The 25,752-nt window shown below is 39.8% G+C and overlaps 1 protein-coding gene across 2 annotated transcripts in view; it reads left to right on the top strand.

Annotated features, from left to right (window-relative positions):
• The window catches only part of LOC146755302 (AF4/FMR2 family member 4-like), a 36,966-nt gene that overhangs the window by 5,643 nt on the left and 5,571 nt on the right, over positions 1-25,752 (top strand). Inside the window, exons 2-18 of one of the 2 annotated variants that reach the window (XM_085525713.1) lie at positions 5,063-5,189; positions 10,403-10,439; positions 12,160-12,208; positions 13,521-13,541; positions 14,094-14,148; positions 15,160-15,197; positions 15,537-15,699; positions 16,214-17,149; positions 17,830-17,918; positions 19,009-19,246; positions 21,122-21,219; positions 21,792-21,855; positions 22,004-22,140; positions 22,543-22,614; positions 23,720-23,813; positions 24,328-24,371; positions 25,210-25,430. In XM_085525713.1, the coding sequence (XP_085381839.1) occupies positions 5,067-5,189; positions 10,403-10,439; positions 12,160-12,208; positions 13,521-13,541; positions 14,094-14,148; positions 15,160-15,197; positions 15,537-15,699; positions 16,214-17,149; positions 17,830-17,918; positions 19,009-19,246; positions 21,122-21,219; positions 21,792-21,855; positions 22,004-22,140; positions 22,543-22,614; positions 23,720-23,813; positions 24,328-24,371; positions 25,210-25,430 (2,479 nt within the window). In that variant the 5' untranslated portion in view covers positions 5,063-5,066. Of the gene's footprint in view, positions 1-5,062; positions 5,190-8,311; positions 8,547-10,402; positions 10,440-12,159; positions 12,209-13,520; positions 13,542-14,093; positions 14,149-15,159; positions 15,198-15,536; positions 15,700-16,213; positions 17,150-17,829; positions 17,919-19,008; positions 19,247-21,121; positions 21,220-21,791; positions 21,856-22,003; positions 22,141-22,542; positions 22,615-23,719; positions 23,814-24,327; positions 24,372-25,209; positions 25,431-25,752 lie in introns of those variants that run through there. The other variant, XM_085525714.1, reaches the window with a different exon arrangement.

The raw sequence follows: 25,752 nt of genomic DNA, 5'->3' as shown, positions 1-25,752 counted from the left end.
AATAGAGGGGCCCTGCCCTCAGCCAGGGGGAGGAGAGGGATAATAGAGTGTATTGGACTGTGTGGATTCAGTGGCCTGGCACATCAGAACCACAAAAATATAAAGCACTGGTGGATACTGGTGCACAGTGCACTCTGATACCCTCAGGTTTCAAAGGGACAGAACGGATACATATACATGGGGTGACTGGGGGTTCGCAGGAACTGTCTGTGTTGGAGGCCGAGATAAGCCTCACTGGTAGAGACTGGCAGAGATGGAACACATAAGTGGGCTAGAGACCGAGGGGTGGACATAACTATGGACGCTATTGCGCAGATCATCCATGATTGTGACACCTGTGCCATGATCAAACAGGCCAAGAGGATGAGACCTCTCTGGGGGGAAGGGCGATGGGAAAAGTATAAATATGGGGAGGCATGGCAGATTGATTATATCACCCTGCCAAAGACTCGTAATGATAAGCATTATGTACTCACCATGGTGGAGGTAACCACCGGGTGGCTTGAGACATATGCGGTACCCCATGCTACTGCCAGAAACACCATATTAGGCCTAGAGACACAAATCTTGTGGCGACATGGCACCCCAGAGAGGATCGAATCAGACAATGGGACTCATTTCAAAAATTCACTGGTGAGCACTTGGGCCAAAGAACATGGCATCGAGTGGATCTATCACATCCCCTATCACGCACCAGCCGCTGGTAAGATCGAGCGCCACAATGGTTTGCTGAAAACCACGCTGAAAGCGATGGGTGGTGGAACATTTAAGAACTGGGAGAAACATCTAGCAGAAGCCACCTGGCTGGTAAACACCCGAGGATCAGCCAACCGAGACGGTGCTACACAGTCCAACTCCCTGCGTACCGTGGAGGGAGACAAGGTTCCTGTGGTGCATGTAAAGAATATGCTGGGAAAAGCGGTTTGGGTCCTTCCAGCCTCTGGAAAGGGGAGGCCCCTCCGTGGAACTGTCTTTGCACAGGGACCTGGGTGCACCTGGTGGGTGATGCAGAAGGATGGGGATGTTCAGTGTGTGCCACAGGGAAATTTGATGCTGGGGGAGTGCAGCCTGTGATTCCATGTGTGTATATATATATATATATATATATCTGTATGTACATATGTAATGCATGTTAACTATTGTTCTGTTTATATGTTGATAAAAGTTAGGCATGATGTGATGATGTGTAATAAGGGGTGGAATGTTATGGTTTTGCAATTTGGTTGGTGTTGGTATTCCACATCAGAACACCATGCTAATAATGGGAGTAAAGGGGACAAGTTTTTTTTTCTGTGGGCTGCCTTAATGGGCATATGGGGTGGGGCACCGGAAGGGAAGTGAGGAAGGGGACGGCGTTGCTGGACCGGCTCCCTGCGAGGAGACAACGTGGTCAGAGCTTCCTGCCTTCCACAGCTCCACCGGTGAGATTGGGGACTTGGTATTCTCTTTGTTGATACTCTCTTGTTGTTTGTTTAGCATTATTAGGTTATTAAACTGCCATTCGTTCTCAGATCACCTTTTTTTCTCCCTCATTTTTTGTTAGACCTAATCGTAATCTCCCTTCCCTTCCCTGTCTCCCTAAACGCACGTGGCCGGGCCGGGCCGGGCCACGCCGCACTGCCGCTAGAGAAAAGGGGGGGGGCTTTTGTTCCTGCTGCCCCGGGTTTGTGCCCACTGTCCCGGAGTGAGCTCTAGAGAGAACTCCGTGACACCTACAACAGCAAAAATAACTTCTAGTTCTAATTTTCAATCTTTAAAAGTTGCCTTGGCGTTTATAATAAGGCATTCCCATTAGCTTTGGAGTGTTCACCTGAAAGAAGTGATTGCTTTTTCCTCAATTCAGTCTCAGACTAAATATGTGCTACACTTTTTGGCATTTCTGGGATCGCTTTTGTGAAGGGATCTTGAAAACTGTCCTAGTCAGTTACACTCCCTACTGGGTTTGTTTGTGTAAACACACACAAAAAAGCTTTCTCTGTCTGGTGTTCTGCCCTGATGTTGTGTGCTGGGCGCTGCACTGAGATGAGGCAATTGAGCTTTTTCCTATAGACTGAAGCCAAAGGTGTCTGTGATCTCTTTGATATTTCAGATGCTTTAGTTTTTATTTACGCACTTTGTCACTCCGACAGGAAATTCTCCAATGACTCAAACAGTTAAATACCATTAGAAGGATTTACAGCTTTAAACAAAATCTTTCCATCTGACTGGGAGCTAACTCAGGCCCAAGCTACTGAGATTTCAGAATGTTTTTAAATTGTGGCATAATAAATATCCAAAGACATTTCTCATTTCCGAAGATGGTCATGTTTTACAAATGTTCAGATTCATCTTGATTTGCACAGAAATGTTAAGGTCCTAGTTTTTCAATTTTAATTCTGCAGTTTTATAGGGTTTAAGTCTGAAATTCCATTCATTTAAGGAGGGTCCACAAAAGGAAAGATTCAGAATATAATTTTCTACAGGTATTCAGTTGGTTGTTTCCCAGGAAAACACTCAGCTAGCAGAGTGCTGTAGGTAACAGAAGAGTCCTACTATCTTTGTACTTCCATCTTATTCACTCTATATTACCATGTGAATTAATACGTATTTAGCAGTGTTTTGCTTTAGGTGGTGTGGTGCTGTACATGCAGAAAAGGATAAAGGGTATGGCTTACTCTCCTCTTTGTACTTTATGAGAAATATGGCTGCAGGAAAAGCCCACTTAAAAAGGTTAAGTACAGCTTCATGTTCCTTTATGCTGTTACAGAGTGTTTTTGTGTGCAGTTAAGCAGTTGCGATGTCCCACCCCAAGAATCCTACTTCATTTCACTGAATGAAAATTCATCAGGATAGCAGAGGCCAGGTCAGGGTAGAAGCACTTAGCTGCACTGGCATGCGTGCTGTGCCTTGGAAGTGTTCACCCAAATGTTCACATGCTGTGGACATGACTCTGTATACAAGCCTCAAGACAAAGTCTTGGCTAAATATCAGATATTTTTCTCATTGTGAAGACAGGAAATCCTGGGAACTAAAATCATATTCTCCTATGACATTTGTAAACACAATGGTAATTTTGAAGGTGGGCATGGATGATTTTCAGCTTTCAGCTCTGGATCATTTCATGCATTTTTGATTTTTTAAGGAGCACTTCATTGCACAGATTCATGGCAGGCATTTGCTGCTTCTTCGCTCTGAAGAAGTTATGACTCTTTAACTAGGAATATAAATGTAGCATAATGCATATTGAGAGACCCAAGTGAAATGTACTGGGAGGAAAAAAAGGGTAACAGCATATTAAATCAAATTTTCCGTCTGTCTTGGGATATTTAGTGGAGAGCAGATTTAAACTGTTTTGACTCTTTTGACCTTTTTACTCTTATACTCAAATAGCACTGTAACTCCCTTTATATTTGTTTTTATATCTTTGTATAGTACACTTGTTTTTTTCAACAGATGTTGATACAGTTTTGAAAGGTGATGCTCAGTGAAGATCCTCGTGTTAAAGTGTAACTCTCTACTTGTAAAGTGTAATTATCTTCTAAAGGGATAGCTGCATATGATTCATTATCTTAGTGCTTTTTATTGAATGAACTACCCACAGGTAGGTGTAGATACTCTGTTCCCTGCCAAACATTTTGCCTTTGATAGTAAAATGGCATAGATCCTAATGGTTGGCTTTAACAGGTCACTATCTGTGATTAAGTCTGACATTTGTTGCTGTTTAAGTCTTGGATATACAAGAAATCTGAAGGAGGAAAAAAGAAAAAGCTGTTTATACCTCCAACTTTCAAGGCAGGTTTACGTTCTGCCATCACTGTGAACATTGGTTGTAGTTTGTAGCTTGGCTGCATTGCAGCGTGCAGGGCCCTCCCTCAGCTGGCAGACTTGCATTCACTTGCAGTTGCATGAGTTCAACTGATTTTAGCACAATTAGAGAAGAAGTGATTTTCATATGTACGTTAAAAGTTAGCACATTCCTAGGCTCGATGTCAGCATCACGTTGGATGATGCTGATGCTTTTTGCTTGCTTACAGTGCAGGTATCTCAGGGAAATGCAACAAACTCACACCCTAAAGCATCACACATTTAAACTTACACCGGGGATTTCTTCTGGTTTTGATGTGCCTGTGGGCAGAGCAGTAGGAAAAAATGAAGCCAAGTGAGTAAGAAGCTGCAGTGAAAGGCTCAAATGATTTTAAGGTGAAAAGCACAAATAATGTTTTTTTAAAAGCTGAGTGGTAGGTGGAAGTTGTGCCCAGAATGGAACAGCTGGTTTCATAGAGCTTTCAGATGAGCTCTGTGGCAGGATTATGATGCTGTATTTCTAATAATCAGGCAGCTGTCTGAAAATATGAAATAATGACTTTCTGAGCAGACACCTTTTTCATTTTACACTTAAATTGGAATAGTATTTATGTTCTGGATGCACCTACCATCATTTTGTAGATCAAGAAGCCACTTTTATAAATCTCTTAATGCAAAGTACAGCATGACACGTACAAAAAAGAGTTAGAGACCTTATTTATACCTTATTTTGTTTACTCCTGTAAGTCCTGGTGCTTTATGAACCTCAAAGGAAATCATTGCTGACTTGTTTGTGGATTTTGCATTTCTGCAATTTGACACGTTGCTGTTAATGCAAGCAGCAAGGCCAGGCTTCCAAGGAAGATTTGTAATATGTGAGATTTCTATGTTTTTGATCTACATTTTTGCAGTAGAGCACTGTAATGTGTGCTGTCTGTTGGGCTACCAGAGGGGCCGATCCTTCTGGATTTCCTGGAGCCTGGACAACTCCTGACTGCTGCATCGCAGTGCCAACAGAGCTGAAGGCTCCAACTTCCAGTTGTTTGCCTGAGGACTCTGTGATTTATTTATTTAAGTGCATAAACTGTCCCTGTCAGGAACAGATTGTAGGTTATAGCTGCTCTAAATGTGAAATGTTTTAAGCTGGACAAACTTCTTTTCAGTTTTGAGGAGCTGCAGTCAGCGGGGGGTTCTTGCCTGGGATCTCTTGCAGAACAGGGTGTGCTTCCATCCTCCTCTTTCCTTCTGTGACCAGGGAATTGTTGGTTGTTTTTTGCAGCAACATGAACCGTGAAGACCGAAATGTGCTGCGTATGAAAGAAAGGGAAAGGCGAAATCAAGAAATCCAGCAGGGTGAAGAAGCCTTTCCACCCAACTCTCCTCTCTTTGCTGAACCGTACAAAGTTGTGAGTTTCTGCCATTTGTACAAATGTGTTTTTTTGTTTTGTAGTGGAAATTGTAGGGAAATATGTGCTACAAATCTGTTTATATCTGAAATCTTTTCAGGTCCCAGTTGTCACCTTAACCAGCATTTAAGCAAGTATTGAAACTAAGGATGGACAGTTAGTTACTAATCATCTCCATAGGCAGATTTATGCTAATACTTATGAAGCAGGGACTATTTTCAAGGGAGGAAAGGGATAATGAGACAAGATAATTTATTTTTTGAAAAAACCTTTTTTCTGCTTCTGCTGCAGTGGTCATTAAGTGGTACCATTGAAGGTTTTCATTATACAGTTCAAAACTCACTTTGAAAACAAAGCCATTCCCTTATCTCTGTTTTGTTTGCGGGAGGTCAAACATTGCAGCTGAAGACTTTTCTCCCTCAGGAGGGAAGTTGCGAGTTTTTTGATTCCTGTCTTCCCTTCTGTTTGCTGTGCCTGATAACTAAAACCTACAAGTATGAAGCTAACTAAAGCTGGTTGGGATACAGTAAAACTGATTTGAAGGGCAAAAAAGAAACAACAGAAAAAACCCCAACTGGTTTTTCAGGAAAGAACCCCTATAACTGTGTTGGCAACAAGTTATTCCAGTATAAATACCAATTAAAAATTACATAACTGAGTGGTGAGGTTGAGCTGATGTTATTTTACTGCTAAGTAAAGCGTTGTCTGACCAATACATTATAGACTTTAAGGTGACAATGTCTACAGTTCTTAAAGTCTTCCATGCAGCTCACCTATACATTCTTTGAAGCACTGGTTAGTGTTTCAACTATTCTTGGTCAATTTAAGTGGTGCTGTACAGAAGTACTACTTAAAATCCCTGTTGAAACTTGGCTGAAGGCCTAGAATTTGGCTGCAGATTAAATAAATCCACTTTCTTTGCCCAGAATGAGAATTGGAATATAAGAAAATAACAGAACTGAGTTTGTGAAGTGATTGATCCATTTATTTGAAGTCAGCTGTAATTCATCTGCCTCTCAGGGGAAAGAGGAAATTTGAGGGAGAAAAAGATGAGCAGAGGGAGGGAAAGAACTGCATTACTGTGGTTGGTTGGGGAGAATTGGGTCACTGTGACTCTTTGTAGGGGTTTAAGATACAGGGATCTTCAGGCCATTTAATTAGTATTTTTCACTTGCGTGGCTGCTTGCCTGTTTCCTTCACCTTCTAATGCATGGGACTAAAAACTCTATTGACTGTGTAGATTTTAACAACGGCTTCATTTTTTAGAGAATAAGCATGGATTGGGCATCAATAGACACTTTTCATTTGGCTTTCTTTCTATCAAAATAAGTGTAAACTGTCAAAATAAGTATGAAGTATTGCAAAGTATTTTGGTCTTTTTCCTTCTCTTCTCTGCCTGTAGGGATTTAGTTATTATTTTCTATGAACAGGTGTCTTCTCAGCCTCTGCTAAGACAGTGGTAATCTCCTCTGTATAGGAAATCCTATTTGACGTGCAATCAAGAGGGCAGTTTTAAAGGGGCCTGTATGCAGAAGAACACATAGAAGTGGTTTTTTATTTGCTAATGGTAGTTCTTTCATTCAGCCCTTGGTAGTCTTTGATAAATAGATATGGCTGACATTTTAGTTTGCTTCCTTTCACCTGCCTCCCTAAAAAGCAATGCTTTAAATAATGCTTTTCTTAGAGTTCTGTGTCCTGGGTGTTTTTGTGTCTTCCCAGGCTGAAGGATAAATCTTCTTCACAGATACTTTGTTGGCCATATGAAATAAAATGAGAAAATGATAACTGGGCAAAGTTGCATTTAAATTTGATCAAAGATTTTAATAGAGTTGTTAGTTACTTCTTTGTTTGAAGCACACAGACAGACTACTTTTTAAGTTATCCAGCTTTTCAACATTTAAGAATTCAGAGCAGTGTGTGAATGGAGCTTTCCAAAAGGCTCCGACTACAACTCATGGTTGCTTTTTGGCCAAATGTTCCAGGCTGTGTGTTGTAAGTGCACATCCACCAAAGTGCCACAGGCTGACAGAAGGTTGGATGGTCCTGGTACTGTCACTGCCTGGGTAGCCCAGAGCTATGGGCAGCTTTGGTGTCAGCAGCCTGTGTTGCCTACGTTCTTCTCTCTGTGGCTGTTTGATTCAGGGGGGGAAAGAAAGTGTGCAGAAATACAAAGGCCTTTGTGCTGCAGATAGGAACTGCATAATATTGCACAGCCTTGTTGACGTCTGAACACAAAAGGGAGGCTGTGTTTTTCTTTCTGAATCTGTCAACCTTGGATTCTGTTTCTTCACAAAGTTTGCGAAAAAATTCCATCTATGGCTGCCCTGAGCCTTTCAACTTTCTGCCAGCCTATTTATTTTGTGTGCGTACATCTTAGCCATGGAACTTTGTCAAATTCTCTGTTTCCAAAGTCTGTAATTTCCTCTGCCTTCTCCCCTCTGTCATTCTTGGCAGTGTGATTTCTCCAAATTCCAGCAAGTTAGTGAGCCGTAGGCTTGTACAGCCTAGACCCGGAACAGAATTCAGAAGGCTGAACACAGCGCTGGTTTACTTGAATCAAGCCACACTGTTCTAGAAAATCTTATTCTCCTTAACTTTCTATTTAATTACAAGTTATATGCTGCAGCATCTCACAGCATTTCTCTTGTGTGCAGAAGTCTGGTACACTTTGCCTACATGTAGAAAATGAGGCTCGTTTTGGTGGATGGGTGGATTTTATGTCTAAGATTGCTGGCATAAGATCATTTTCCCTGTGTGCTGCAAGTGTTTGCAGGGACCCAAAATCCTGACTGGGGCCTGTCTGCATTACTATAAATATATCTTATAATTATCAGGAAGTCTTTGAATCAGAAGATAAAACTTCATGAAAATAGGTCATAAAAAGTTTTATGGGTGCTGTGAAAAACAGATTCCTGACTCTTGATAAAAATGTTATCCCATCACCTAACGCTCTGTAATTTCATCCTGTGTAAGTCTTTAAAGCCAGGGGTTCACAGTCAAAAACTGCAGAGCAGGAGGACTGGTGTGTTTGTAAAATATATTCAGAAATGCAGCTGTTTCTTATTGGATGGAATCTTTCCATCATAGAACAGGGAGTGTGATGTCACTGACAGCTGTTATGTCTGTGTACCTGAGCGGTGACCTGCAGACATCTCTGAAGAGGTGCACTGGTCTCTGGGTTTGCTCAGTGTCCCGTGCTGTAGTAGTTGTGAAGGCAGCAGTCAGTTGCGTCGATCCCTTGTGATCCTTGTGATCCAGAAACTTTATTCTGAGAATTAAAAGTGAGGTCTGACCTGGGTTGTCAGATATTAAATGGAAATGGATCCTATTCACCACAGCCAAACCAAAAATGGACAGGTAAGAATTATGTACCTGACTACCATTCTAATCACCATTTTGTGTCAGAGTCCAAGCAATGGTTTCTTACCTGTTGAAGTGTCTTCCACTTAACTTCAGCAATCTGCTGTGCTTTTGTGAAAAGCATTTCCATCCTTCAAAATGTTCTTAATTTCTTCTTTCTCAAGAAATTGGACTTGAAAAAATATATATTTCTGTTTATTTCTTTATTAATCTTTGAGTTTCTGAGAGACGTGTATTCAGAGGCAAAATAGATGGTGAGTTATTTGGAAGAAGTTGCACATTTAAGCATAACACCTCGTTAAAGTGCCCTTAACTGGAATACTGCCTTAGAAATAGGAAGCTGGCTGAGGTAAGCACTGAGGCAGACACTTTCTGTAGAATTTATGGTATGTACATTGATGAGAACAGTCCCAGTTACTCATCTTGTGCTCAGCACAGCGCAGTCGTTCTGCATATGTGGTATTTTGATTACTGTAGGGTCTTTTTTTTGGTTTTACCTACATTTTATCAGGTACTTTTATCAAGTATTTACCTACTTGTCTTAGTTGACAGGAAAAAGGAAACTGAGGAATCATGCTTGTACTCATTGAACCTGTGTGAAAGATAAGAATCAGTTTGTATTCTGAAGAGAGTACGGCTTTTGCTCTCTGTTGAAGTAAGAAGACTTCTGCAACTTGATCTTGACTTTGCAGTTTAACCATAGGTTGATTTTAATGTCTCTTCTTTCAGTCAGTAAAGATGAAGGGCATTGGGAACATCTTAAAGTTCCCTAAGAGGTTTTGTTTTTGAGAAAATTGCACTCTTTCTCCATTCCACTGACAATACTCATTCAAGTCATGATTTCAACTGCTGCCACTTTTGAAATAAAAATGTTAAAGGAAGTCAGATATATGTAAGTATGCCTTGCCATGTAGAGCTTTTGTGTGTTTATGAAGTTACAATTGGAAACTGCATTTATAAATTGCATCACGTCACTGAGCTGGCTGTTTGTGAAGACTGCTGCACAGCTGTGCCCCAAACCCCTGCAATTCACTGTCACAGAGTACATCTATCAGCTTGGTGAATTGACTCAAACATTCCCTGTTTTTATGCGTAAGGTCAGCAGTTGTCCTCATTTTAAAAGGAGGTCAGGAAGGTCCTATTTTAAAATGGCACACTAGCTTAGAAGTAGGTTTTCAGTAACACAATACTCTCTGATTATTTGTTTATTTATTTATTTTTTAACATTTCAAGTGTTTGATAACATACTGTGTTTCAGGAGGCAGAATTGGGTTTTCTGGAACAGGAATACAGAGATCTTGCCAGAGCTAGAATTGGCGAGGCTCTGTCTTTCAAGGCTAGTTTCATAGACAGCAAATCCACTGTATATCAAGGCAGGTATTTATCACTGTCTGTTGGCTTTTATACAGCCACGTTGCTCAGTTACATGAGGATTTGGATGAAGGTGAGAAAGGGAAGATAGGGTTTGCAGAAGTTGCACAGTTTCTGGAGATTCAGGTACTGTGTATGACAACTGCACGTGGCCCATCTTCCAAGCAAGCAAGCAGGGACAGATGGGTCAGTGGGACAGATGAGCTAAGGATGCTCTTCCCATGTACTCGCTGCTCTGTCACTGCTGGGGAAGGCAGCTTGGGCCCAGGAAAGGGCTCCCTGTTTCTGTTTGGTTGTTACCACTGGGTTTTGTTTTTAGCATGTTGGTTTTCTTTGGGAGTAGGTGTTGGTTTTGTTTTGTTGTTGTTTTTTAAAGGATATGTGCCATCCTTTAAAGTCAGAACAATAGCTTGATTATGGCATGATTTTTGAGATGTTAAAATTCCCTTTGAAAAAACTCCTGTGATCTTTTGTTCCCTTAGGAGTCTCAACAGTCCAGTTTTGGCACTGGAGAACAGAGTAAGTACATTAAACTTTCTTTCCTATGTGCAGTGTTTTTGTTACAACTGAGTATTCTTAGTACCCCTTCTTAAGAAGTCAGGCCATTAGATCATGAGACCTCTCCAGGCTGGTAATGGAATGGGTTGCACGTAAAAATTGTCCGTATTTTCTCAAGACTTATGAAATAAACACTTGATTTTATTTGTGGCTTCTTGCTGAGAACTGGAAAGTTAATAACTGTTGTGTAACTCACTCATAACTTCTAGAAAAGGGGAAAAAAATAAAATTGTTTCTTTAAATTGTTGTTATTTTTTTAATTCTCGAAAAATAGGCTTCCTTGGTTGATATGATTGAAAATAGCTGAGTGTGAAAACACCCACAGAGAAAACCCCTGGGTATGCTGGAAAGCAACGAAGTTCATATTTTAATAGAAAAAGCACAATGCATTTTCTTCCTTTTTCTTGTCCACTTTCGCATTATAGATATGAAAATTGAAGAGAACTGCTCAAGAATTGTTAATATTCTTGAGTGTATTATCCCAGAATGTATTTCCAAAGTCTGGACAAATGCACCTTTTATTCCTATTTGACTGTGTCTTCATTTTGAATATTACTGAAATGAAACATTTAACCAGGTAACATATCTGGCAAAAATGAATTAGATTTGTGCTGTTGCCTTCCAACAGTCTTACCAGTCCCTGTCAAAGTGATTAAACAGATTAAATAGTAAAAGCGGAATGGTTTATTCTTAGGTATTCACAAGCAGCTTAATCTAAACTCGTAATACAGTGGGGAATTAAGGAAACAAATTAAACTTAATTCCATAAGGCTAGCCAATAGGTTACATTCTGGAAACAGCTGATCTTTAGGTATGTCATCAGGGAGGCCAAATAGATAAAAACACAGAACCATTTCTCAGCTCCATTTTCAGTTTTCTGTGACACTTCCAACAACCTCAGATATTGTTTCTGTTGTGCTATGTTTAGTAATTTACTAGAACTAAAGAACAGGGAAGGAAAAAGAAGACAAACCAAAAAGCAGATTATATCACAGTGTTCTAACTGTAGGGTTTGGTTTATGAGTTTGCTTTTTGTATTTAAAGACTTTTCATTCACTAAAAAGCTGCGTAGGAATGCTGAAACAGATTAAAAACTTGATTTAATTGATCTCCTCAGCATGTAGAGGGTGATAGAATAATTTTCATGGGAGGGTTTGGGCTCTAAGGTCCCTTAGATGCCATCCAGTTCCAAGCTTCCCCCCAGACCAAGCTGCCCAGGTCCCACCCAGCCTGGCTTCAGGGATGGAGCACCCACAGCTCTCTGGCAGCAGTGCCAGGGCTTCCCCACACTCTGACTAAAGAATTTCTTCCTAATATCTAAGCTAGACCTATCCTCTTTTACTTCAGGATTGTCACTTGTATCCTACCTTGATAGAAGCAGAAGTTTTTCACACCTTCAGAAACATATTAAGTGTGTTGGTTTAGACAGCAACGATTTAAAAAAGCCTTCTAGATTTTCTTGATTAAGGTCATTGCTTCTCTTGGCAGTCTGTCTCTGCTCCTCTCTCACTTGGTCAATGTGTGAGAGGCTGCACCTGACGTCAGCTGGTCCCTCTTTCTCCTGTTCACTCCGCCATTCTTGAGTTTGTTTGGCTAAGCCTGTTTAGTTCTGTCCACTTTGCAGTGACTGTTTTGCTGCCTGTGTTCAAAAGAGTACAGCGTTATTTCTTTTTCCTTCTAGAACGATATAATCCTTCATCAAAAACATCCAATGGCCATCAATCCAAATCGTAAGTAGCAGTTGAGAAAACATTTCTCACGTAACAGTCAACTTTTAAAAGATTCTGGAAGTAGCTGTTTCTTTACCAGAATGTGTCAGTTCTTGCACACTCTTTGCCATGCTTTACACTTAACTGACAGGAGAGGGAAAAAAAAGTTGATTTCAACCTATTTTCAGGAACAGTAGGGCAAATAATGGCACACCGGTGTAACAGGTGCGCTGTGCCTTCCTTCCATCCCCCTGCTTTCTTCTCAGCTGTAGGACACTGAGCAGGAGTTTGGCCCTAGGAATTGGCTGGTGAGCTGGAAGTGTATCAGTGTGTGAGAATGGGCAGGATGGGACAGGATTTACTAAACGTGCATTGCTAAGCTGTCAGCTGGAAGCAGCTTGTTGCAGTTGCACAAATAGGATGAGGAACTGTTCTGTTATTAGAGGAGACAGTAAATTAAGTTTGAGATCTAGTTAAGTTTGTACGAGTAGTTACTCATTCTCTTAAGTGACTGACAGGCATTGTTATTAGTTGCGTACACAGACCTAACATTATGCTTCATTAATCAGACATCAGAAAGAAAAAATAAAAAAGCAGCAGGAAGAATCTAACTGTCTTCTGCCCTATTCATACCTGAAAATTGATTACATTCTGTTTAAATACAATTTCCAAACAAAAAATGCCCATTCCACCTGATGGAATGTTTACTGAAAGCAACTGCAGATTCTGAAGGTATTCTAAGTTAGTATTTGCTGTGATGCAGTTACGAAATGAAGTTTAGTTTTTCTGTTTACATTTTTAGTATTAATAAGATTAAAAAACAAATCATCTGTGAGAAAGAAATGGGAAATAATTGAAGAGTGGCTTGTTCATTTATTTATTTATTATAGACTATGTCAGTTCCTTAAAACATGAGGTTTCAGATGTTTATACACAGCCACTTCAATAAGTGGTAGCAGTAGGAGTTCATCATTTGGCTTTTCTTTTGTTATAGCAGTGTAGTCCTCTATGAAAGGGCTGTGCTGGTTCCAGAATGGGAGGTTGTAGGAAGGTGCAAGAACTGGAGTTAGCACTTCACATTAGTTAAAGTGAGGTGCATGGGAAGAGGGGTGAGGAGATGTTTGCTGTGTGAATAGAATTTCCGATAAAGCGATTGTGCTCTGTTAAGAAAGCGTTAAAAAGTGAGATAAATGCATCTTTTGATAAGGGTAGCAGCTGTAAATAGATGTCTAAGTAGATTCTCGAGGTTGCTGTTTCTTTTCAGATTATAAGTAGAACAGCTGTACTGTGAAATTGGGAAGTATTCTAATCCTTTCTTATCTTCTTTCTCCAGATGTGAATCGAACCAGACAGAGTAAGACGTTTTATTTTTGTAACGAAGGTGTTTTTAAATAAGCACAAATACCCCACTATGTTTTCTTTGTGTTCCTGTACTTTCAGTGTCATGAAATAGTATGTGTATGTATGACTACCCTAAATAGGAGCAATTATACCTTTGAAGAATAGTAGAAAATTTATGATGTCGAACAGTTGGGATTTTGCCACTAGACATGAAGCAATCACATTTCTTAATTCAATGGGAAACAGTATTCTTGTCCGTGGTGTGTAAGAGGTTGAACGCAGATGTTTTAGCTCCACCTGCATTAGTAAAACGTGTCAGAATTCCTTTCTAAACTTTAAAGAACGAACAAAGGAATCAAAGCACTACAGCCCGTAGTTTTCTTTAAAGAATGACTTAACTTGCCATTCTTAGACATTAAATGTTTTAAATGGTAACTTGTGGATTTCACCCACACACCCAGCTCTGTAGCATAAACAGTAACTTGCTGGAATATAGAAGAGTGCTTTGAATGTAATTAAATTACATGGAAAAACTTGTCTCACTTTCTCCCTTTTACTTACTTAGTATGTTGAAAGATGACTTAAAACTTAGCAGTAGCGAAGACAGCGATGGAGAGCAGGTATGTTCACAAGATACCAAAGATTCAGTAGAATAAACCAAGTGTATTGATGGTTTGTTACATCAGCAATGTTCAGTAGTCCAACAGCAAACTGAACAGCTGAAGGAGAATTTGCAATTGAGGTACGAAAAACAATTAGCAAGTTTTCAAACAAACTTCAGGTACTCTAAAATGCAAATGTGAGGAAAATGATCTGGTTTTGTGAGAACAGTACTTTTTTTTTTTACCTAGGGACTCATGCTTTGATGATTTCAAATGGGCTTTCTCTAAATGTGGAATGGAAACAGAGTCAGTTTCCTAACACACACAATGGGCTGCCACCTAAGGGAGAGCTCCTCATGTTCTGTGCTGGCTAAAGAGTGCATGGCACACAGATGTCCATGCAGCAACTGTTCGGGATAAGAGCTGCTGTGTGTGTCTTTTACTCCCAGGTTGTTTCTGTAACTATAAGTCTAGCAGCTCCTTTATTTTTATCGTATCTTTTGCTCCTTGGCAATATTAACTCTGTGCATCTCCAGCCAGAGATGGTGTTCAGCCTGCTGAATTAAACATACCTCTTGAGTCTGTGCTACCCAGCAGAAGTCCATGCTGCTTTTTTTGCTGTTCTCAGTTCCGCTGTTTGTTATTTTTTCACATGGAAAACTTGAAGATGGTGCATTTAGTTGTTTAATTACTGGGGCATGGAACATTTCTGGAATAGCACAGTAAAAATTTGTATCATCTGGTTCTAAAACATGGCATGGGGGAGTGGAGAAAATAGGAAATCTCAGAACTACTGTCAGAATATGGAGGGTTCTGAGATGACACGTTTGTGGTAAAAGCTTGGATAAAAGAACTGTGATTTATTTTTCCTTTTGTACAAGCCAAAGGCAGGCAAATTTAAACCTCTGTATTTCTGAATTAGAGCACTCTTCAGGCTAAGTATTTAGAATCTTTAAGACTTGATATCAATACTTTGCAATGTAATTGCATATGCTTCTAGAAGCCTCATGCTCTTCTTCTTAATTGCAGGACTGTGATAAAAGAGTTCCAAGGAGCACACCTGGAAGGTAGGCATTCCTTTACTTTCTATGCTGCAATCCAATGGTAGTGATGTTTGGTCCAGTCAGCGCTTCTGGCTTGATCTCGTTTCTAAAATCAGTGTTAGTTGTTTGTCTTTGATTAGACCAGAAGGTGATTAGAGTTTAATCAGTGGCCAACACATATTCTGCAAATATTATACTGACAACATTGTGAAGGGGGGAGGGGAACAAGGTGAATTGTGCTCAGTTGAACTCTTTAGCAAATGTTAGTTAAAATATTACATTTTATTCTTCCTAATGGAAGAACTTCCAGGATGCCTTTGCACTGAGTAATGTTTGTTTATTTTTCTTCCTTTTTGTTTTCAGTAGTTCTGAACCTTCACAACATAATAGTGAAGGAGCAGATAATTCTAGGGATGACTCAAGCAGCCACAGTGGGTCTGAAAGCAGTTCAGGATCTGACTCTGAAAGTGAAAGCAGTTCCAGTGATAGTGAAGCTAATGAACCATCACAGAGTGCATCCCCTGAGGTAGGATTTGTCACGCATTTGGGCTGTCATCAGGCATTAATCCTGAGTTTTAAAAGCAGAAAAAAATGAACATGTTCTCGGTCTCTTTTTTTTTTTTTAACAAAAACTTGTCAAGTGTAGAATTATTTCCACATATTTCCACATATTCTTTTGCTAAAGTACCTGTAATTTGACATGATAACTATATTTTCTATAAGCACACATTTGCTATTTGAGGTGATTTTTACCATAGTTATCTGTTGGAGTGCAGAAGACATGGGAACAGTAGCTTAAAGACCAGTAGCTTTTAGTCTGGAATGCCATGGCAGCAAGTGCTTCCTGTGGACTGCAGTTCTTCTGATTGAAGGAAAAAGCAGACCTGCTATCTGTAGTTATATGCATTTTTCATTAGTTACTGACCTCAGATGCTCGAGTGCACCGCTTGCTTTGGCTTGCAGCACAGTAGGGCTGCAGAAAAGATGGAAGCCACGTGAAACACTGTATCTAACAGTGCTTTATTGAAATTTGTTTTTAGCCGGAGCCACCGCCAATAAACAAGTGGCAACTGGATAACTGGTTGAACAAAGTTAATTCACATAAAGTGTCACCAGCTTCTTCTGTGGACAGCAACATCCCATCCTCACAAGGCTACAAAAAAGAGGGACGGGATCAGGGAACAGGAAGTGGGTACGCTGATCAAAGCGGATCCAAGGACTCGATTTCTTCAACACCAGGGCGAGATTCCAAACCCACCCAAAAGGGCTCAGAGAGCAGTCGTGGCACGCAGAAATCACCTGCCCAGAGTGACAGCTCAACACAGAGGAGGACCGTGGGTAAAAAGCAGCCCAAGAAAGCAGAAAAGACATCTGTTGAAGAGCCTAGAGGAGGTCTTAAAATAGAAAGTGAAACCCCAGTAGACATGGCAACAAACATACCTTCAAACAGGCATAAGGCAGCCATTAAAGGTTCCAGAAAACCTAATATAAAGAAAGAGCCCAAATCTTCCCCTCGGCCTACAACAGAGAAAAAGAAATACATAGCTTCAAGCAAATCTGCCCAGAAATCCAGGGAATTCATAGAAACAGATACCTCATCCTCTGATTCAGATGAAAATGAAAGCCTTTCTCCTTCATCACAAACACCCAAATACTCCGAGAGCAATAGGACTCCTGTTAAATCTTCCATGGAGGAGGATGACAGCTTTTTTCGGCAAAGAATGTTCTCTCCTATGGAAGAGAAAGAGCTTCTTTCACCACTCAGCGATCCTGATGAAAGGTACCCACTTATTGTGAAGTGGGTACCTTCACAAAATGGATACCTGAGCCTCTTATCAAGAATACCAGAGAAGCCTTACAAGGATGCTGATGTGCCCAAAGTGGAAAAGAAAAATGTGCCAGAGAAGCATGCAAGAGAATCTCAGAAGCAGCCTTCTGATAAGAGTTCCACAAAAGGCAAAAGGAAACATAAACAGGTAACAGTATCGTAAATAAAATCTTGCCTGTTATCTTAGCCTTTTAGTATCTTGCTAAAGGGGTTAAGCATATGGCCCAGTAACCAATGTCATACCTCACTGCAGTGGCTCAGTAATTTAGGAGATTACTTTGCCTACCTATTCTATGTAGAATAAATTGATCCTTCCTGTGCCGTTGTAATAGGGAATATTGGAGTTTTCATTCATGAAAGGCAGAGGGTTGTACCTTTAGATGTGTTAGCACTGTAGCTTGCATTCCTGGAGGTAGCACAGATTGTGTATCCTCTTAAACTCTTCAACTTTAGGATTAGGTTTATATAAAAATCTGGTCTTCGACATCTCTTACAGACTCCATGGGTTTTACAGTTCCTGGCATTCATAAGACACCTGTGTTTGACTCCCCAGCATAAAATCTGATTTCGTACCAAAGCCTTTGGCAGATTTTTGTTATTTCATAGTGATATGCGTGTTATAAAATGAACAACTTGAGACTGCCACTTTTCAAATATATGATACAAGGTAGTTGCTTCAGGGGATGTTTCTGTAGCCTGTACAGGTATTATTCTGTACGCTGCAAGACGCCCACTGAATTAAATCCGTTAAATGTGAAAAATTACTGTCTTCGTGAAGCTGTAAATGTAGACATTTATCTGGATGTGTTTCTTGTTTGCTGTATTCAGAATGAGGATGAAAACAGAGCCAGTGAAAGCAAGAAAACAAAACTGGAAGAAAAAGCTCCATCAGGACACAAGACTTCTAGCAGTAGGGAGTGAGTATCTTGCCTGTCTTTTCAGCACTGAAGGCTCAGAGTGATCAAGGAGAAGACTCATGCCTGTATCCATCTCTCCCTTACCTTCTTCTCCTTCCTCCACAACAAAATGTCTCCTTACTAATCAGTGGGTAATATTTCATGGTTTCTGATTCTTCAGTTTGAAGTTTCCATTAGTTGTTGGTGGAAATTCATATCCATAACTGAAAATATTGACTAGGTAAACCCTACTATGAAGGGTTCACCTTTTTCAGATCAAACAACAGACAGCTGATATAATTATATCATGGAAAAAAAATTCTCTACAGCGAATATTTGTTGAATTACTGATGTGTGAGAAGCTGCAGCTTCTGGCTACAGATGCTAGAAGTCTTTCTGAGTTAAATGCCTTCTTTGTTTCTGTTAAGAAATGTAGAAAAAATGGATGCTCGTCTGTCATGGTTTTTTTCCTTTAGTCCTGATATTTTGTTTTGTTGCTGGTGTGATTTTCTGAAGGGCACTTGGTTAAATGCAACAAGATGGTTTTTCAAAAACTTCATGTAAATAGTTATTTTGTGTACTGTTCTCTGTGAAAAGGGATGCCAGAATTAGCAACTGGAATCCTCAGCAGCCAAGGTAAGACTGTACCAAAAGGCCAATGGCTTCTAGAGAACAGTTATCTGGGCCATCTTTTTTCTGAGCTGTTAGGCTGACTTGTCTGCAATAGACAGACTGGCGCTAATGCTGGCATTCATTTCTAACATTACAAGTGTTTAGGGTGTTTTTAAGAACTGTTGAGGGATGTGGTTTTATGGTTAGAACTTGCCTTCTGCGTTTTCAGGTCAGAACAGATAAAGTGGTGAAAACTAGTTTAATCAGGCTTCGTAACGTTTAGTTACTGTGGTGATAATTTGCTTCCTCTGAATCTGTCTTGCTATGTTTAACATTAAAAATCTTGTTTTATTATTTTTTTTTGGGGGGTGGGAAAGGAGAGGGAAAAGGCTTAAATGGGGGAAGGGTGTGGAGAGAAAAAAAGAAGTGATGCTGGATTTTTGTTTTATTTCTATTTTGAAAAGTAAAAAACAAAACTGAATGTATTCATTTTGTCCAGGTCTTTAAAACCAAGTGCTGTTAAAGAGAAGGATTTACTGCCATCTCCTGCTGCCCCAGTCCTTCAGAAGGATTCCAAACAAGAGCACGGGTCCCGGAAGAGGACAGCCAGTCAGTCATCATCCTTGAAGTCCAGCAGCAATGTTAGTAAGGACAGCAGCAGTGGCAGTAAAAGCTGCTCATCTTCTAAACAGAGGAAGATAGAGGGAAAAGGTTCTGGCAGTGCTAAAGAAACAAAGGTAAAGGGCTTGTTCTGTGAATGCCTTGAACTTATTTCTTGGCTTTGCATTTTGACGTGCAGTGTCATCTAAATAATTTGCAGTTGTTGAAATGTAATTAGTTTCAGATTTGCCTTGTTTCGTACCGTGGTGCTTAGACTCTAAATTGGAAAATAACTTAGGAGATATTGTCGAATGCTAATGTTTATTCCTACCAAATATTTATGTTAATTACTAAAGTGCATTTAGTCATCTTTTGATGACAGATGCTGCGTATTTGCTGTTTAATTTGTTAATGAGAAATATCACTACAGATCTGCTCACACTGAATGAATAATGAGGTTACTCTTATGTCGCTGGAGCAAGTACAGATCTTGTCCTCGTTTTAAGGAGAACAGGAGCTGGGTCCGTGCACAGTGCTGAGATACAAAGCTGTGGCTCTCATTTTTCACCCTAGGATTCTAGAAAGGTTCATCTGATTCCATATCAGGATGGTACAGAGCTCTCTGTGGTTAGAGTAGAGAAAACACTGTGGAAAAGGTGATGCAGAAAGTGTTTTTTAAGCAACTTAGATTAAGAACATATGTAGTTGAAGGGTTTCAAAAACATTATAAGATGATGATAGTGTAAGGTCATGATATGTAATGTGCTTTTTCATTAGTATATAAATGTGTATTACTGGACAGGAGTAAACTTGTGAGCACATCTGGGTATCTTCATAGAGTAATTTCTGTTGTATAACCAGATTTGAGTGTAATATGTTCAAGTTGGAGGGATTTCACCTTTATCTTTGGGATTCCAAATGTACCATTTCTCCTTGATTACTCTGAAGTGTTCAGGAAGGGTAATTGATTTGGGGAGGAGTGAAGCAGCAAATTGCCATCGGCAGTGGCAGAAAGTAGCTTAGTCATTAGGGTGGAGTCCATGCAATATTTAAACTGGGAGACCTGCTGGATTAATTTACATGCCATTACTGTGAAATTTTAGAAACCTGGGAAGGTTGTGTGCATCGGTGTCTGCACTTACAGGAAGCCTGTAGATAGCAGATTTGCATCATAGACTGCTGCTCTGGCCTTTCCTTATTCATCAGCATAGAACTGTCCCTAAACCAGCTGTTAACTTGTTTGATGTTTTTCTTTTCATACTTTGGAAATGCTGCATTTCCCTGCATGTTTTGGTGGTGTTTTATGTTACACTGGTAGTTAGGGCATTGCTGTGCAAGTGCAGTGCCTCGCAACTTTGAGATCCTTCTAATTAGCAAGGATCTGATAAAGGCAGGTTATTAAATACTCTGTGTAATTGGCCTTCGGTCACGATGACTCCAAAGAACTGAAAGCACACTGAAGCTGGGAAATTGCCTTATGCTGTTGATCTAGTGAGAAGAGATTCACTTAGAATTCACAAGATGTTTTGATGTCCCTTCTTTAGCCTGAAGTGTCACATTGAGCCATGTAAAATTAAGGGGAGCAAGGGCAGCATGTTGTGAAGACAGCTGTTATTTCTCCTTGAAGTTGGTGTTTCTGAAATACTAATCTTTTCTACCCAGAGACATTCAGTAGTTTATTGTTGAAAGACATGAGAAGTCATAGAAGTATATATAGCCTCTTTGTTCAGAGTGGAAAATCATGATTTAGCAATAAGGGAGATCTCCTAGTGTAGTAGGGCTCAGCTTAATTATAGCCTCTGTGTCATCCCCTGTGCCAGCATGAGATGAAAGCCTCAGGGAAACTGTGTTATTGTATGGTGAATGGCAGCTAAAGCAGCTACTAAACTGAACTTACTGCTTACAGAGTGTGAAATCATGGGAAAAATGTGTACAGTAAATTCCTCTTTGTCTTTGAGAATATAAAAATAAAAAAAAGTCTTGACATGATTCGGTGACCATTTTCCTTTCAGGAGAAGATTCTGAACAATTCATCGAACTGCCCTCCTGTTTCTGCTCCATCTACAGAGAGCTCAAAGTCCAGAAGAGCAAAACTTGTTTTTGCTGACAGGTAAGAAAAGCAGAGGGTGCCTTTCCCTTTTTGGGGGTGCTAATCTTGCAGCACAGTGAGCTCTTCTGTGGAGAAGGGTTGTCCTGTTTGCTTCACAAAAGATGCTGAATACTAGTTCATGCTCTGGAGATCTGCATGCTGTTCTGCAGCAACGTGCTTCTCTGCCTGCTTTGTGCACCAAATATTTGGCAGATGGTGCACTCCTTGAGGAGAAACTCTAGTCTGCCCTGTGTGTTCCTGCAGAGCGTGGATGGACCAAACAGTAGATCTAAACAGTCCAGGGTTGTCCTGTTTTTAAGTGTTGATGTATCCATCACACACTTTCAGGATATCACTGCTGCCTGTTCTCTTTTAACAGAGTCTGCTTTGCCCATGGTGAGCAGTTGTTGTCTTTGGTAGCAAAGAGGAGCCTTCATTTTTTGAACCCAAATGGGATTGTGATGCAGTACCTCCTGTTATTGTAACTTGAGTTAGAGGGGGATGAAGTGAAAGCTGTAACATTAACAAACTTTTGTCATAAAAGGAAGTACAGAGTAGGTGGTCTGACTCCTTAAATGTGTCTTCTATTGTAGGACTTACTCAGCTAATCATTATTTACAGCAAGCAAAGAAGTTAAAACATAATGCAGATGCATTGGTAAGCAAATCTACAATGTTTATCCAGTATTTGCACATTATGCTGGAGTTTGTTTACTGCTTGTGCTGTGTTGCTGCCTGTCTGTACTAGAACTTTCTGGTATTTCCTCTCAATATTTTCCTTATTTTTTTTTATCCAATCTTCTCAGTCTGACAGGTTTGAGAAGGCTGTGTACTACCTAGATGCAGTGGTGTCATTCATTGAGTGTGGGAATGCATTGGAGAAAAATGCTCAGGAATCCAAGTCCCCGTTCACTATGTATTCAGAAACTGTGGAATTAATCAAGTAAGCGCTGTAAAGCACACACAGAACTCAGATGGTTGGGGAAGAGGGCTGGAAATCAAAGCTTCTGCATTTTACTCATGTTCTGCCACTAACTTTTGGAGTCCCTTGCTCTGCACTAAGAACGGATCACTAGCCACTTTGTTCCAGTTACTGAAGCTTCAAGTGTGTTCTTGAGGGCTGAGATCCTTTATTCCAAAGTTTGTGATGTCTTAACAATTTGTGACATGTGCAGAGCAGAACTATTCCAATTATTGCCTAGCCACGTTCTGTTTAGGGTCTGAGGGAAAGACCTGAAACAGTGAAGGAGTTGAAAGTTGAATTTCATAAGAACTTGGTGGCTGATAAATGATTGTATAATGTTTCATTTACTTGATAGTTTTCTTGTTGGTGATTTGTTTATAGGTACACTATGAAACTGAAGAATTACTTGGCACCAGATGCTACGGCTGCAGACAAAAGGCTAGCAGTGCTTTGGTACGTGTATCCTGAACTTTATATTACACACTGATTAATTACACACACAGATTTCAGTCTGTGAAATGCTGTCTTACACTGAGTTTTCAGGTGTTTTGAACCAAATAGGAGTTTTCTGTTTGACTGTTCAGTACCATTGATGCTATAGATCGATTACTGTAAGGGCTTGTTAACAGCAAAGTCTTTCAGCTATTAAGAAAATGACTGACTGACTTCGACTTTGACTTCCATAATGTTCTGTCAGTTACTGCTTTTATTTTAGAACGTGATGTCATTGGTAACTTGTCGCATGCAATGGAATTGTTAATATGGCTAAAAATGATAGAGGTGCCTTTGTGAATTTCATTATCCTTAGTGTTTTGATAAAGTTACTGTTGATGAACTGAGCTCTTCATTTGCTCTCTTTGTAAATTATAGTGTTCCAAAATAACAGACTACTGTTGAGTTGGTTGCACGGTCAGCTGATGTTGGGCTGTGACCTAAATGCTTCGGGAAACTTTGAGATTACATTAACAAGCAAACTGTTGTCTGGTCTTGGCTTTAATTTTAGTAAAATAACATAATCAGAGCACACTGCTTTACTCATTTGAATGAATTTCCAGTTCTGTTTTGAAACTTTCTTGGAAAGGAAATTATCTATTGGATTTGGGAGGAGTAGCAGAAGGAGGGTTTGGGGTCTTTGCTGTGTGTTCACACAGTGATATGGCAAAACTTGAAATGGCTGTTAAGAACTGTCATTTGCCTTCTGGACTAATTAAATGGCTGCAGCAAGCAGTTGAACAAAGCTGACTGTGTCAGGTGGAAAAGGGAGGGGGGACTATAGCAGCATGCACCAGATTCAGTGTGTCCTGACATGAGAAAAAAGTGAAGGCTGTATCACTAAAGTCACTGCAACCTAGTTTCAGCTTAAGGCACAAAACTGTTCTTTACTTTCTTGAGAAGTAAAGGTGGTGTGGGACTTTGTCTAGTTACAGTTTGACAGTTGGCTGTTTAGTGTTGGGAGAGAAAAGCTTTTAAAAACATGGGTACTCCATTTTTGACTTTTGGTATGTTGTGATAAGCCTGACTTTAACTGGAAATGTTTTGTTGTTCTGTCTTTGGTTAGTCTTCGGTGCCAATCTCTACTATACCTAAGGCTTTTCAAACTGAAAAAGGAAAGTGCATTGAAATATTCTAAAACTCTGACTGAACATCTGAAGGTAATTGGATATATATTTTCTTCAAATATTAAAAAACTAATCAAATTGAAGCTCTACATTACTTAAAATTCCTCTGCCTGGTATTCAGATTGCTGCACGTGAACTTCCAGTATGCCCTAATTTAGGAATGGACCTTGAAAGTACATTCAAGCTGAGCAGTTTAAAGCTGGGAGGATACAGCATGACTATGATGTCATCAACCCATTGGTCCTAATGATAGCTTCCTATTAATATTTTGGTGCAGCTTTTAGTAAATTTAGTTGGCTTCAAAGAGAATTTTAATTTTGTTGTTGATATAACAAAGTTAAAACTTTGCTGATTTGTGTCTTAGTCATCAGTGAAATGGATGCTTTTCCCAATTTTGAAAGTACTTTGATATTATTTAGGATATTTTGATATTATTATATGCTTAAAAGAAAAGCCATGAGAACTCATGTTCAGAAATGAGCAATTAAACAACCAGATAAAATATAATTAGCTGAGGTATAAACATACGTTTACTTTTTCCCAACAGAATTCCTATAATAATTCTCAAGCACCGTCACCTGCTATGGGAAGGTAGGTAGTAAAAGTTTACCTGTATTTCTATGTTTATAGCTCATTCTCCACATAAACTGTGAGTTTGAGGTGCTCAAAGAGCAGCTTTTACTTTCTTGAGCTTCTGTTGTTTTTGTTCTAATTTCTAATTGTTCTAAGGTCTAGATTTTGATCCCTTTGTTCAGGTAAGTGTTCTGATAAGAGGTTGAGAAATGTGCTGTACAGAGATATTCTCAGGCAACTCCTTGTTGGGAGGAATGAACAAAAAACTTCTCAGTGTGTCCTTAACACACAGGTCACTTGTCTCAGTGGTTTGTTGTTTTATGTAATGCTTTTGCTCTCAAAACAATAGCTTTATTAGTGCTGCAGTGATGCACTTGTAGCCCAGATGGCTACAAGTGCTTTCACAGTAAGCTCTTCCATGGTACAGCAGTTTACTTCTGTTCTTGAAACCTGACAACAGACTTTTTATAGATTACTCTATCAAAACAAAACAAAAACCAGAATTTTAGGAGGGCATTTCAGATATGCATCATGTTATTTGAAAATACAACAGCAGTATAATTGCCTTGCTTTAATTTTTTCATTATTACTATGTGAGGTTCAATTTATTTAAACAACAGATTTGATTGAAAGATGCTGCATGTTGATTTGGCTGTGAGGCTAAAATACAGGAGCTGGAGGAACATGAGAGGTTTTCAAAAGCTCACTTGTTTTAGGGCCAGTCCTGAGTTCTCAGTGTGTGAAGTAGGAGTGCCTTAGCATCCCATGTTCTGAGCTGTAGGAAGACATTTGCATGACACACCTGACATATCTATGTGCGTGTTTTACAATGTAATGTTTTCCTTTGGATAAGCAGCAAGCCTGTTGGTATGCCGTCTCCAGTCTCTCCAAAGCTGTCTCCAGGGAATTCAGGAAATTACTCCTCTGGGGCAGCCAACCCTTCAGGGAGTGGGTCTTCGGTGACGATCCCCCAGAGGATCCATCAGATGGCAGCCAGCTACGTCCAAGTTACATCCAACTTCCTCTATGCCACTGAAATTTGGGACCAAGCTGAACAGCTGTCTAAAGAACAGAAAGGTAAGGGTAGGCAAAGGCAAGTTGTAACCTAAGATGTATACATTGTGTTAAATTCTAACAGGTTTTCAATTTTGGAGTTAACAGTGCATAATGATAAATAATTGGGTCCTTTGTAAAAGAAAGATGGAAAGTAATTCCTTTGGTGACAGCGATGCTCTGGGCTGGCTGTCCTGGTTGTCAGGTGGTGTTGGAGATCTAACATTTCCTACCAGCTATGCTTAAAATAAATAAATAAGTCTTGCATTTCCTGCAAGTTTTTCTCTTTAGGAAGTAGAACTTGGTGCATTTCCTTTTCTGAAATCCTGGAGTGAATATACACATT

The sequence above is a fragment of the Coturnix japonica genome, chromosome 33 (genome assembly GCF_054131305.1).
Source record: "Coturnix japonica strain WE chromosome 33, WE-NBRP24, whole genome shotgun sequence".
Taxonomy (NCBI): domain Eukaryota; kingdom Metazoa; phylum Chordata; class Aves; order Galliformes; family Phasianidae; genus Coturnix; species Coturnix japonica.
The sequence above is the reverse complement of the archived record's forward strand: the minus strand, read 5'-3'. Positions and strand labels throughout refer to the sequence as shown.